At 44.6% G+C, this 14,512-nt stretch overlaps 1 protein-coding gene across 8 annotated transcripts in view; it reads right to left on the bottom strand.

Annotated features, from left to right (window-relative positions):
- The window catches only part of GRK3 (G protein-coupled receptor kinase 3), a 163,798-nt gene that overhangs the window by 44,919 nt on the left and 104,367 nt on the right, over positions 1-14,512 (bottom strand). For all 8 annotated transcript variants that reach the window (XR_013390519.1, XM_077917760.1, XM_028703678.2 and 5 more), the window contains one exon: positions 7,768-7,846. Coding sequence is in view for 7 of the 8 variants with exons in the window: in XM_077917760.1 (XP_077773886.1) it covers positions 7,768-7,846 (79 nt within the window). In the remaining variant the exon portion in view is untranslated. The remainder of the gene's footprint in view (positions 1-7,767; positions 7,847-14,512) is intronic.

The raw sequence follows: 14,512 nt of genomic DNA, 5'->3' as shown, positions 1-14,512 counted from the left end.
CAATTCAGCCCCAGGGACCACAAATTTGCTCCATAAGATGCACAGACATTTCCCCTTATTTTTTAGGAAGAAAAAAGTGTTTCTTATGGAGCCAAAAATATGGTATATTCCTCTTGGCATTCCAAAGGTCATCAAAGTGGTTCACAAAACAATTTAAAAATGGAACACAACAGAGGGAAGGGACCACACCAGCCTCCCAAGAAAGAGAGCTTCATCCTAGCAAAAGCTACTTAAGAGAATGCATGATTGAGGAGAGAAATCTAAAAATTTCAAGCAATGATTCTGTGTTTGTGGAGAACCCAAAGGGAGCAACCTGCCCATCCTTGCGATGCTCTGAAGGACCATCCCCAAACTGTGCTGAAGACCCGCTTGATATACATCAAGATCAGGCATGATTCCTTCCAGGTAGACAAATGAACGAGAATATAAGAAATATTCTGAATGTAATTGAATACCTATAGGTTAAAAATGAAAAGAAAGCAGCAGTGAAGTTTATGGATGCTGAAAAAGCTTTTGACAATGTATCTTGGAATTTTATGATAAAATTACTTGAAGAAATTAATTGTGGATCCAAATTTTTTAAAGGAATGCAAGCAATATATTCAGAACAAAAAGCCAAATTAATTGTAAATCAGAGAGCTGCTCTCTCTGGGCAAAGGTCAGAGGGGGCAGGGCTTCTGTTGAGGTAGGTGATTAGCTGTGGGAGGAGCTTATCAGAGCTTTAGGGCAGCAGCTGAAGAAGGAACAAAAAGGGTTTTCTTGTGTGAGTTTCTTGTGGCTGATTAGCTGCTCTCTCTGGGCAAAGGTCAGAGGGGGCAGGGCTTCTGTTGAGGTAGGTGATTAGCTGTGGGAGGAGCTTATCAGAGCTTTAGGGCAGCGGCGCGCGCCTAGCGGCGCGCACAGTTTGATCCATATTTTAGATTTAGGGGAGCTAGTCTCAAACATTTGTTGGGGGAGACCTAGGTTTTTTTGGAGGGATTTATTTGTCCTGTCTCCACACTTTTTATGATAGAGGACCACTGTAGCCACCCCCAACGACACGTTCCCAAGATGGAGGGTGAGGGAACAGCTGCAGTCGCCTGTGGTTCCTGCGCAATGTTTGCCATCTTGCCAAAGGTTGCAGGCAGCTTTACCTGCAGCAATTGCATGTTGATTGCCCTCTTAAAAGACAAAGTCCAGCAACTGGAGGAACGTGTAGCTACGCTCCAAAGAATTAGAGAGCTGGAACTCTTCTTGGAAGCAACAGAGCACACCGTCTCCACCAAGGAAGAGACAGGGGACTCCCCTGAGAAGGTGGCTAGTTCACCAACACAGGAGTCAGATATATGGAGAAACGTGACTCAAAGAAGTAGGAGGCCCAGGGTTCGCTCTGATTGTTTAGAAATACGCAATCGCTTTGAGGTCCTTTCCCCTAGCATGGAAGACGAAGAGCAGACTCCATTTGAGGATCTCTCCCTCATTACAGTCGATCAGGTATATGAAGACGAGGAGCAAAGGCAGTCCTCTGGGAATGTCCAGGCGACCTTGGAACCGACAGCTCACAGAAGAACCCCGACCAGACCTAAGAGGAGGCGTGTAGTGGTGATAGGGGATTCCCTACTGAGGGGAACAGAAGCAGTGATCTGTGGGCCTGACAAGATGTCTCGGGAAGTGTGCTGTCTCCCCGGGGCTAAGATCCAAGATGTAACTGAACGACTGCAAGGAATCATAAAACCCACTGACAAATACCCCTTCCTCTTGGTTCATGTGGGAACCAATGACACTGCAAGCAATAGCCTCCAGAAGATCAAAAGAGATTACGAGGCTCTGGGCAGGAAATTGAAGCAATTAAATGCACAAATTGTCATCTCATCTGTCCTCCCAGTTGAACGACGTGGCCCAGGGAGAGAGGGAAAAATAGTGGAAGTGAACAACTGGCTTCGCAAATGGTGCAAACAGGAACGGTTTGGATTCTTAGATCACGGAATGCAGTTTCTTGAAGATGGACTTCTGGCAAGCGATGGGCTGCACCTCACAACGGTTGGGAGGAATGTTTTTGCAAAAAATCTCAGAAACCTCATCAGGAGGGCTTTAAACTGACTAATGTGGGGGAGGGAGACAGTGCTCCTGAAGGTAGGAGTCTATCAATTGATGAAGATGATCATCCAAATGTCATAGACCGAATGGAGCAAAGAGCATGCAGACCTAGTGGTGGGAGGAGAAAATCCTTAAATAAGAGACACGGGGGAATGATTAATGGACTTCAATGTCTGTACACTAATGCGCAAAGCATGGGAAATAAACAAGATGAGCTTGAGCTCCTGGTACAGCAAACTAAATATGACATAATAGGAATCACTGAAACCTGGTGGGATAAATCCCACGATTGGAATGTAATAATGGAGGGATACAATCTATTTCAAAGAAACAGACCAGACAAGAAAGGAGGAGGAGTGGCGTTATATGTCAGGGATGTGTATACCTGTGAAGAGATCCAAGATTTAGAACCTCAAAGCCAAAGTGAGAGCATTTGGGTCAAAATTAAGGGAGAGAAGAATAACAGTGACCTCATTGTGGGAGTTTACTATAGATCCCCAAGCCAAACGGAGGACATAGATGATGCCTTCCTGGAACAGATGGCCAAGCATGCAAAAGGAAGGGAGATAGTAGTAATGGGGGACTTCAATTACCCGGATATTTGTTGGATGTCAAACTCAGCCAAGAGCATAAGGTCAAACAGATTCCTCACTGCCCTTGCAGACAACTTCATTGTCCAGAAAGTGGGAGAAGCAACAAGAGGAACAGCCATTTTAGATCTGGTCCTAACCAATGTTGATGACCTGGTTAGTGGGGTAGAAGTGGAAGGATCATTAGGCGCGAGTGATCATGCTCTTCTGAAGTTTACTATACAGCGGAAAGGAGCAGCCAAGCATACTAGGACTCAATTTCTTGACTTTAAGAAAGCCGACTTCATAAAGCTTAGGGAAGTGCTGGGTGAGATCCCATGGACAGTAAGACTAAAAGGAAAGGGAGTTCATGATGGCTGGGAGTTTGTTAAGAGGGAGATAGTAAAAGCACAACTTCAAGCAATACCAATGAGACGGAAACATGGAAGGTGCCTAAAGAAGCCAGGGTGGCTATCTAAAGAACTTTTAACTGAGTTAAGATTAAAAAAGGATGTGTACAAAAAATGGAAAAGGGGGGAAACCACCAAAGAGGAATTCAAACAAATAGCCAGCACGTGTAGACACAAAGTCAGAAAAGCTAAAGCACAAAATGAACTCAGGCTTGCTAGAGAGGTTAAAAGCAACAAAAAAGGCTTTTATGGGTATGTTCGTAGCAAAAGGAAGAACAAAGAAACCGTGGGGTCACTCAGAGGAGAAGATGGTGAAATGCAAACAGGGGACACAGAAAGGGCTAAACTCCTCAATGCCTTCTTTGCCTCAGTCTTCTCCGATAAAGAAAACAATGCCCGACCTGAAGAATTTGGAGCAAATGATTCAGCAGAGGAAACACAGCCCAGAATAACTAAGGAGATAGTACAAGAATACTTGGCTAGTCTAGATGTATTCAAGTCTCCAGGGCCAGATGAACTGCATCCAAGAGTATTAAAAGAACTGGCAGATGTGATTTCAGAACCACTGGCAGTCATCTTTGAGAATTCCTGGAGAACAGGCGAAGTCCCGGCAGACTGGAGGAGGGCAAATGTTGTCCCTATTTTCAAAAAGGGGAAAAGAGAGGACCCAAATAATTACCGCCCAGTCAGTCTGACATCAATACCAGGGAAGATTCTGGAGCAGATCATTAAGCAAACAGTCTGTGAGCACCTAGAAAGGAATGCTGTGATCACCAATAGTCAGCATGGATTTCTGAAAAATAAGTCATGTCAGACTAACCTGATCTCGTTTTTTGACAGAATTACAAGCCTGGTAGATGAAGGGAACGCAGTGGATGTAGTCTACCTTGATTTCAGCAAGGCATTTGACAAGGTGCCCCATGATATTCTTGTAAAGAAGCTGGTAAAATGCGGTCTTGACTATGCTACCACTCAGTGGATTTGTAACTGGCTGACTGACCGAACCCAAAGGGTGCTCATCAATGGTTCCTCTTCATCCTGGAGAAGAGTGACTAGTGGGGTGCCACAGGGTTCTGTCCTGGGCCCGGTCTTATTCAACATCTTTATCAACGACTTGGATGATGGACTCAAGGGCATCCTGATCAAATTTGCAGATGACACCAAACTGGGAGGGGTGGCTAACACCCCAGAGGACAGGATCACACTTCAAAACGACCTTGACAGATTAGAGAACTGGGCCAAAACAAACAAGATGAATTTTAACAGGGAGAAATGTAAAGTATTGCACTTGGGCAAAAAAAATGAGAGGCACAAATACAAGATGGGTGACACCTGGCTTGAGAGCAGTACATGTGAAAAGGATCTAGGAGTCTTGGTTGACCACAAACTTGACATGAGCCAACAGTGTGACGCGGCAGCTAAAAAAGCCAATGCAATTCTGGGCCTCATCAATAGGAGTATAGCATCTAGATCAAGGGAAGTAAGAGTGCCACTGTATTCTGCTCTGGTCAGACCTCACCTGGAGTACTGTGTCCAGTTCTGGGCACCACAGTTCAAGAAGGACACTGACAAACTGGAACGTGTCCAGAGGAGGGCAACCAAAATGGTCAAAGGCCTGGAAATGATGCCTTATGAGGAACGGCTAAGGGAGCTGGGCATGTTTAGCCTGGAGAAGAGGAGGTTAAGGGGTGATATGATAGCCATGTTCAAATATATAAAAGGATGTCACATAGAGGAGGGAGAAAGGCTGTTTTCTGCTGCTCCAGAGAAGCGGACACGGAGCAATGGATCCAAACTACAAGAAAGAAGATACCACCTAAACATTAGGAAGAACTTCCTGACAGTAAGAGCTGTTCGACAGTGGAATTTGCTGCCAAGGAGTGTGGTGGAGTCTCCTTCTTTGGAGGTCTTTAAGCAGAGGCTTGACAACCATATGTCAGGAGTGCTCTGATGGTGTTTCCTGCTTGGCAGGGGGTTGGACTCGATGGCCCTTGTGGTCTCTTCCAACTCTATGATTCTATGATTCTATGATTCTAGGTGATAACAGAAGACTGTAAGATACAAAAAGGAACTAGACAAGGTTGTCCACTATCACCGCTTTTGTTCATTCTTGTCCTGGAAGTACTTACCAGAAACATAAGAAGATCACTGGGATAAAAACAGGGAAAAGTGAGTTTAAATTAAAAACATATGCTGATGATTTAGTGATTACAGTGGAAGATCCAAAAAACTCTCTACTCAGAGTTATAGAAAAGATTCATAAATTTGGGGAAGTGGAAGGATTTAAATTAAATAGAAATAAAACTAAGTTATTAGTTAATAATTTGAAAGAAGAAGAGCTGGAGCAAAGTACTGAGATAGAAGGCCATATCTAGGATATGGTTAACATCAAAAAAATATAAATATCTATAAAGACAACTATGAAAAAGTGCGGCTTGAGATAAAAAGAAATAAGGAGTAGAATGAACCTTTCCCTACTAGGAAAAATTGCAGCGGTAAAAATGAATTTTTTGCCAAAAATGCTCTTTCTTTTCCAGACAGTCCCAGTAATGGTGAAAGATGACTGCCTCAAAAGATGACAGAAGGAAATTTCCAAGTTTATCGGGGGGGGGGGGGCAAAAGGCCAAGGATAAAGCATAAGATACTTACAGATATAAAAGAAAGAGGCAGTTTTGGTATGAATCATAGAATCATAGAGTTGGAAGAGACCACAAGGGCCATCGAGTCCAACCCCCTGCCAAGCAGGAAACACCATCAGAGCACTCCTGACATATGGTTGTCAAGCCTCTGCTTAAAGACCTCCAAAGAAGGAGACTCCACCACACTCCTTGGCAGCAAATTCCACTGTCGAACAGCTCTTACTGTCAGGAAGTTCTTCCTAATGTTTAGGTGGAATCTTCTTTCTTGTAGTTTGGATCCATTGCTCCGTGTCCGCTTCTCTGGAGCAGCAGAAAACAACCTTTCTCCCTCCTCTATGTGGCATCCTTTTATATATTTGAACATGGCTATCATATCACCCCTTAACCTCCTCTTCTCCAGGCTAAACATGCCCAGCTCCCTTAGCCGTTCCTCATAAGGCATCGTTTCCAGGCCTTTGACCATTTTGGTTGCCCTCCTCTGGACACGTTCCAGTTTGTCAGTGTCCTTCTTGAACTGTGGTGCCCAGAACTGGACACAGTACTCCAGGTGAGATTATGGATTAGGGACTGGATAAAACTGGAAAAGGAAGAAGCATTGGACTTAGAAGGTCACGATAACAGATTTGGATGGCATGCATACTTATGGTATGGGAAAGGAAAAGAAAAGTACATAAAGGATTCTATAATTATATAATTAGGAAATCATTAATGAGGGTGTGGGAGAGATATAAAGATTTAATAGAACAAAAGACACCTTGGTGGCTCTCACCAATTGAAGCTTTGCTGCTCAAGCCACTTGGAAAGAAAGGGAAGTGGCTTACATATAGTGATTTACTGAAAGAACAAGAAGGAAAATGGAAACTAAAAGAGTATGAGGAAATAAAAGATCATTTTCAGAGTTGGCTACACTATAGGCAATTACATAAGATGCATAAAGAAGATAACAAGAAAGGATTTAGTTATACTACTTCTAGATTTCAAAAGGAAGTCATAGAAGGGAAAATGAAGTTGCTGAAGGATGTATATAGTATTCTGCTAGAATGGGAAACAAAAGATGAAGATGGGCACAAGATATAGGGCATAATATACAATTTGAAGACTGGGAAAAATTGTGGAAAACAGATTTAAAATTTACAGACTGTTCTCTTTTGAAAGAAAATTATATGAAAATGATGTACATGATGTAACACACCAGTACAGATAGCAAAAATGTATAAAACTGGGTCAAATATATGTTGGAAATGTAAAGGAAAAGAAGGTACCTTTTACCATATGTGGTGGGAATGCAGAGAAATTAATTTTTGGGGGGAAATGATATACAAATAATTGAAGAAAATGTTTAAAATGACATTTGTAAAAAAAACAGAAGCATTTTTGTTAGGGATTGTTAGACAAGACCTGCCAAGAAAAATAAAGATTTTTTTTATGTATGCAATGACGGTGGCAAGAGTCTTGAGAGCACAAGGATGGACGAATGAGGAAACCCCAACAAAAGAACAGTGGCAAGAGAAATTAATGAACTATGCAGAACTGGCGAAACTGACATGTAAATTGCGAGATAAAGACAACTGTGAACCTTTTACAGTCTATTTAAAAAGACAACAAAATGAACTGGACTCCTTGGCAGCTTTTGAATAAACATACACAAATTTATTGGGTTAATATGGAGGGTAGATAATATAAGGATGTATAGAATTTTATAATATGCAGAGAACAATATGAGATGAGAAATCAGAGAGAGGAGCTGAGGGAAGTCCTGGTGGGGAGGGAGGGGGGTTTGTTGGGGGGGGTGGGAGGGAGAAAAATGGGAGGGGGAAAAACAATGAAGATGATTTGTATTGTTGATTTGTTATGTTGAATTTGTTAATAATTTTGTTTTAAAAAAGAACACTGCAATGGCCTTGCTGGATCTGACCCTGTTTCCAACATTGGCAAGCAGAGCGGGGAGGTGAAAGCCCATGACTGTCCTCCATTTGCAAATGGAGGGACTGGCCTCCATTTGCAAAGCTCAGAACTTGGCATAGCAATCTGTGCATATTCCCACCCCAAGATCTCCCACTTGATCTTCCTTACCGTTCATCAGGTCCAGAATGAAGCACAGCTTGTCAGGGGTGTGGAAGGCGTAAGTCATGCACACAATGAAAGGGCAGTCCTGGGGCGGGAGAGAAAGCAAAGGGTTTCTGTCAAGCAAGATACTGCCTTCCTGGCCCCTCCTGGATCCAGCAGTTGGCGCAAGGTACAAGTTTATGGTTTGCTTTTGGTACTAAGAAGCAGCAAACCTTTGCAAGACCAAACAGCCTCTGAAAGAGTTGGATGCTGTGCTGCCTTGTCCTGATTCTTGCCTAGAAGCATCCTTAGTTCACAGAACCATAGAACTGTAGAGTTGGGAGAGACCCTGAGGGTCATCTAGTCCAAACTCCTGCATTACAGGAACCACAGCTAAAGCATCTAGGACAGGTGGCCATCCAACCTGTTTAAAAACCTCTAAGGAAAGGGAGTCCACCACCTTCTCAGTCTGTTCCACTGTCAAATGGCTCTTACCCACAGTAAGTTATTCCTGAAGTTCAGTTGGAATCTTCTTTCTTGTCATTTGAATCCCTTGGTTTGCTTCCTGCCCTCTGGAGCAGCAGAAAACAAGCTTGCTCCATCTTCCATATGACAACCCTTTAGATATTTGAAGATCAAGACCTCCCAGTCTTCTCCTCTCCAGGCCAACTTCCCCCTAAGTTCAAGGGGGAAGAAGAGCTGGCCAGACCTGGGACCTGCCACCAACTGACATCCTCCAGTCCTAGTCCCAGCCCCCTGATCATCCTACATGTGCCCCCAAGTTTGCCGCATAACTGCTTTGAAAGGGAGGTGGAGGCCAAAGGGCTGAGACCCCACCCATTACAGGCAAGCCATACTTTGACCATCACCTCTAGGCAGGCCAGGTTGCAGCCTCATGGGAACCAGCTGCTGACTCCCAGTAGATGCCTGCTCATCGTGGCTGTCTGCTGTGGGGAGACCGCGTCGTGATTCCCCAAAGACTCCGTCAACGCGTCCTGGAGGCTCTGCATGCTGACCACCCGGGAATCGTCAAAATGAAGGCGTTGGCTCGGTGTTACGTCTGGCGCCCTAACATGGACGATGCCATTACTGCCTGGGTTTCCACCTGTCAAGCATGCCAAGAATCGAGGCCTGAGCCACCGGCAGCTAAGGGACACACCTGGGAGACGCCCAAGACACCCTGGTCGAGGGTGCACATCGATCTGGCCTGATGACAGGTCAGTCTTCTCCAACCTGGTGCCCTCCAGCTTCCATAATCCCTGGTCGTTGGCCATGCTGGCTGCTGGGGATGCTTGCTGGGAACTGGAATCCAAAATCAACTGGTGGGTACCAGGCTGGTAAAAGATGCCATAGGAGACACAGATGCCTGCACTGAGGGAGGACAACCAAGTAAAAGCATTTGAGAGGGGGCAGGTAGCGGGGCTTGGTGGCTCTTGCAAGGCTCCTGGGCAGCTTCTGGACAATTATGTCCCAGCAAGGAAATCCAAGTTCACAAGATTTTTTGAATTATTAGCTGGCTCTCAACAAACTCTCAGTCTTTGTTTTTCCCCATGGAACGACAAGACCAGCAGTGGAATATGAGAAGCTTGGCTCAGACCCATGACCCACTGTCCATTTAGTTTTCAGATCTACAATCCACCTCAGAAAGCCTGGCTTATGGATTCGTAGAATCACAGAATTGTAGCGTTGGAAGGGACCTGACGGTCATCTAGACCAACCCCCTGCAACACAGGAATCTCAACTGCAGGTTTGCATCATAACACACACCTTAGTCCACTGTTTCACACAGTAACTAACCAGCAACTGGTGTTCAGAGATAGCTGGAGGTTCCACTTAGTCATCACTGTTATTAGACTTTTCCACCATGAATTGGTCTAACAATCCCCTCCCCATTTTAAAATTCCTCTAAGCTGGCAGCCATCATGACATCTTTTGGCAGTGAGTCTCATCAATCAATTATACATTCAGCCTCCTTCACAGGATCATTGTGAGGATAAAATTATGTGAAGCGAAATAGAGATGCCCACCCTGGTGCCTAGGGATAAGAGGGGACAGAAATATAAATGAAGCATAAAGTAAAAGTCTCCACACATTCCCTCAACTTCCCAATACAAATGTAGGTAGCAGGTCTGAAGTTTCCCTGAAGGGGCTTGTGTACTCCTATATAAGATCATAACTCTCCTGAAACTCAATGGATCCCTTACAGGAAGGACTCAGTGGCAGAGAACATCAGAAGAGCCTGGCTGTTGGATCGGTCCAATGGCCCATGTAGGCCAGCATCTTGATCTCATAGTGGCCGATCAGATGCCCTAATAGGAAGCCCGCAAGCAGGACCCAAACACAAGGGCACCCTCCCCTCCTGTGGTTCCCATCATTTGATATCAGAAGCATTAGTGCTTCAGCCAGTGGAGGCCCAGCATGGCCACCATGGCTACTAGCCATTGATAGCCTCCTCCTCCTCCATGAATGTATCTAATGCTCTTTCAAAGCTATCCAAGTTGGTGGCCACCTCTGCCTCCTGTGGGAGTGAGTACTTTTTCAGAGCTGCCCTGAATCTTCCAATAATCTGCTTCATTGGATGTCCCTGAGTTCTAGTGTTATAAGAGAAGGAGAAAAACTTTTCTGTATCCACTGTCTCTTCTTACTCAGCTCTTCTCTAAACTAAAAAGTCCCAAATGCTGCAACTTTTGCACACAGTGGAGATGCTCCATCCCCTTGATGATTCCTGTTGCCCCTTTCTGAACCTTTCCCTGGAATCTCCAGATAGGGCTGAGAGAGACCTGGAACGCTGCTGCCAGAGTGGCAAACACTAAGCTGAATGGGTCAATGGCCTGACAGTATCAGGCAGCTTCCTAAGTTTCCGGCCCAGATAAATAACGTGCTATGAATTAGGGTACCAAAGTGACAGTAGGCCCATCTGCCCACGAACCTCATTTGTTTCTCTGGGACCTCTTTGCTGGGCTGGGGGGCGGGTAGTGCTTCATCTGTGCACACAAAGACTTCTCTCCACCATTCAATAATTTTTCTCTTTCTTTCCTCCTTTGGTCAAATCACCCCATTGCAAACCTCTCCTTCTCTGATTTGCTGCAGCTGACAAAGTAGTTTCCTTTCCAAGAAGTGATATATTTGGCAACTGAGGCCCAGATGTTGGGCTCCCCCCACCCCTTCACCAGCATCGTGAGGCACAGAGGAGTCTGTGACAAGGCAACTGGTGGGTCCTGGACTTATTTCTCGGCTTGCTCAGATAAGCCCCACTGCATGGACAGGGAAATGAAAGTCAGGAGAGAGGAGCTGAACAAAGGCTGGCAGGCCTGGCAAAGGAACTGAGCCGCTAAACAATACATGGCATGACCCCAGGAGCCAGTCAGAGCATCTGCAGGGCAAGACACCCCAGCCAAGGTCAATATCATTATTGTTTCTTCAATTTATTAGTTTCCCAACAACTTGCACTTAAAAACACAGACATAAACATGTTACACTATAGTAAGGTGGGGTGAGGGGAATCAAATAAAACATGAACATTTTGTACAACACACAAAAAGTGAATTTCAGAAATAGACTTGAAAGAGAAGTTGCTGAATTACAACTTATTAATTAACTGAAAACTATGGGGAGACCTGGTCTGAATAGAGATATTGGATTCTCATGACATTTGCTAAAGCTATTTTTTGTTTCATCTGCATACTATCCCTTGCTTTTTCCTGTAGCACTAATTGCAGTCATTAACAGTCATCAACAGGTTTATCATACCCATTGAGTCAATCACCCATCTCCTACGACCCTTCTGAGAAAACCCCCACCCCACCCTCCCACTATATATAAGGGTCTAGTGACTTCTGTTTCAGTGTATCTGAAGAAGTGTGCATGCACACAAAAGCTTATACCAAGAACAAACTTAGTTGGTCTCTAAAGTGCTACTGGAAAATTTTTTGATTTATTTTGACTGTGTCAGACCAACACGGCTATCTACCTTACAGGGTGCTTGGGATGAAAGGAGTGGGGGGGAACCATGTATACCAGCTTGAAGCTCCTTGGAGGAAAAGGTGGGATAGAAATGCAATACATACATACATACATACATACATACATACATACATACATAATGAACACATACTTACAAAATCATTACATACCGTATTTTTCGCTCCATAAGACACACTTTTTTATTCCTAAAAAGTAAGGGGAAATGTCTGTGCATCTTATGGAGCGGATGCGTGTTCCCTGGAGCCGAATTGCCCAGGGGCAAAAAGCAGATCATGCTTTCCCCCCCCTTTTTTTTTTTGAAAGAGGGAAGTGGGTGTTGAAACAAAGCTGCTGATTGCAAGCGATCAAGCGATTGGAAGCGAGATAAGGGACGCTAGCAAGAAAGGAGGCTGCCTAGGAGGGGGGAGGTAAAGACAGCAAACTTGCAAGCAGAGGAGACAGGAAGACTAAATAAATGAGGAGAGAAATTAGAAGAAAAGGAGGAGCAAAAAACTGCTCCAGCTAAGAAAAAGACACTAAGGCAAACAAGAGGGAAAGGAAGCAGCTGATCGGTAGGATCGGGAGAGAGATAAGGGACGCTAGTGGAGGTAAAGGCCCATGGATCCACAAGATTTTTACATTGGGTCACCCCAAAATCATGCATCCACTATTTCCTGGAGCTGCCATGGTGCAAAAATGTGGTTACAAAGCACGGATCCGCATGGATCCTCAGAATTTTTACATTGGGTCAGCCCAAATTCACCATCAGATCACAAAGCATATCCATGGCTACAGCCTGCACCAAAAAAACCACGCACTCACTGTTTTGTGGGGCTACAATGGCGCAAAAACGTGGTTACAAAGAACGGATCCCCATGGATTCTCAGGATTTTTGCATTGGGCTACCCCAAACTCACCGTCATATCACATGTCTGTGGCCACAGCATGAACCACAAAAATCATACATCCACTGTTTTGTTCAGAATAGCTTTTTTATTGTTTTCCTCCTCTAAAAACTAGGTGCGTCTTATGGTCAGGTGCGTCTTATGGAGCAAAAATACGGTGCATTCTATCAAGCAGTGGCAAAGCAGCTTTGGCAACCATACAAGAGTGTGCTCTCACATAAAATGGTCAAAGGCTGCCTCTTGCCACCAGGAAGCTGCCCTCATAGTTCTTAAGGAGGGTGACAAAGCAAATGATGGACTCTCACCACATGGACACTTAGAGCCATGCTACAGGGCGCACACACCTCTGGCTGAAGTGCTCTTTTTTCCTTTTCTTTTTTGCCTGCAAAAGCTCAAAGGGCAGTTGGGCCATTTCAGTCCTTAGGCCATATGGAGGAAACCAGGCCCTGGGGATCCCAGTAAGGTCCACTCCTTCCCTTGGGATGCTATTTGCTTTGCCATATTCAACCCCCACATGATGGCATTCTTCATCCACTGTCAGAGCCAGCATGCCTCTCTCTGTATACCAGTTGCAAAGAACCACCAGTGGGGAGGCTGCTGCTGCTGCACTTGTGTCCCACTTGCAGGCTTCCCAGAAGAAGTATCTGGCTGGCCTCTGCAAGAACAGGATGCGGGATCTCGTATTTTGCACAATTTGTATACAGTGTTTGTTTGATAATGTGTGGTTTGCTATGCCTAATAAAGGATTGACTTTAAAAAAAACACCAGGATGCTTGACTAGGCCCTTTGGCCTGATCCAACTACAGGGCTCTTCTTACGTTCTTATTCACTATCCTAGTTTCATTTTCCAGAAGACTCATTTTTATAGATCAGGAAATCATGAATTCATTTGGAACAGTCACTGAGAACAAAAATAATAATAATCAACTTCTCTGCCAGCATCCCCAGTAACTATGGCAATCAGAGCTACTTTTGGCTTGACGTAACAAGGTTATTTTTCTCTGAAGATGCTGCCACTTTGATGTGTGTTTCCTAATCAGCCCAGAAAGGAGAATTTGGAGTTGTGTGCTGTGTGTGCACTTGACATGTGTATCTTTTTAGCTTTGTTATGCGACAGGAGAAACACTGGGTCACAACCACAGGAAAGGACGGAGCTGATGTAAAACAAGAAATTCGCCTCTCCAAATGCGGGTAAGCCAACTGGATCCTGAAGATAAATGGAAAGATCTCTATCCGCTGTTGCATATCATGGCTGTAGAGTCATTCAGTGTATAAAGTCCTTTATTATAGCACTGAGGGGTTGAAGAAGAGTCCTGCTGGATCAAAGCAATCGGATCATAATGTCATAAAACTTCAAAGTTGGAAGGGACAGCAAGGGTCATCGAGACTAACTCCATGCAATGCAGAAATCACAGCTAAAGAATCTTACAGGAGGACATCCAACCTTTGTTTAAAAATCTCCAAAGAAGGAGAGTCCACCAACTTCCAAGAGAATCGGTTCCACTGTCAAAACGGCTCTTACCATCAGAATGTTCTTCCTAATGTTCAGTCGGAATCTCCTCTCTTCTAATTTGAATCCATTGGTTCAAGTCCTACCTCCTGGAGCAGCAGAAAACAAGCCTGCTCCGTCTTCCATGTGATAGTCCTCCAGGTATTTCAGGTGACTCCATGAAGCCCACAAGCAAGGTCAGAAAGCAACTCCCTGGCCACTGGTGTGTAGAAACACGCTGCCTCTGGGTAGGGAGGTTCCATATGGACAGCATTTCATAGATTGGCCTAAAGTCATCTAAGCTACTACATAGTGTGGTGCTGGCTGTGCTGGAATTTGCCTTATACCAAGTCAAATGATTGGTCCACTGAGCTCAGTACTGTTAACGATGATTGGCCAGGATTTCAGGTAGGAA

This window comes from Podarcis muralis, chromosome 13, assembly GCF_964188315.1.
Source record: "Podarcis muralis chromosome 13, rPodMur119.hap1.1, whole genome shotgun sequence".
Lineage (NCBI taxonomy): Eukaryota > Metazoa > Chordata > Lepidosauria > Squamata > Lacertidae > Podarcis > Podarcis muralis.
Note: the sequence above shows the minus strand (reverse complement) of the source record. Positions and strands in the feature narration are given on the sequence as shown.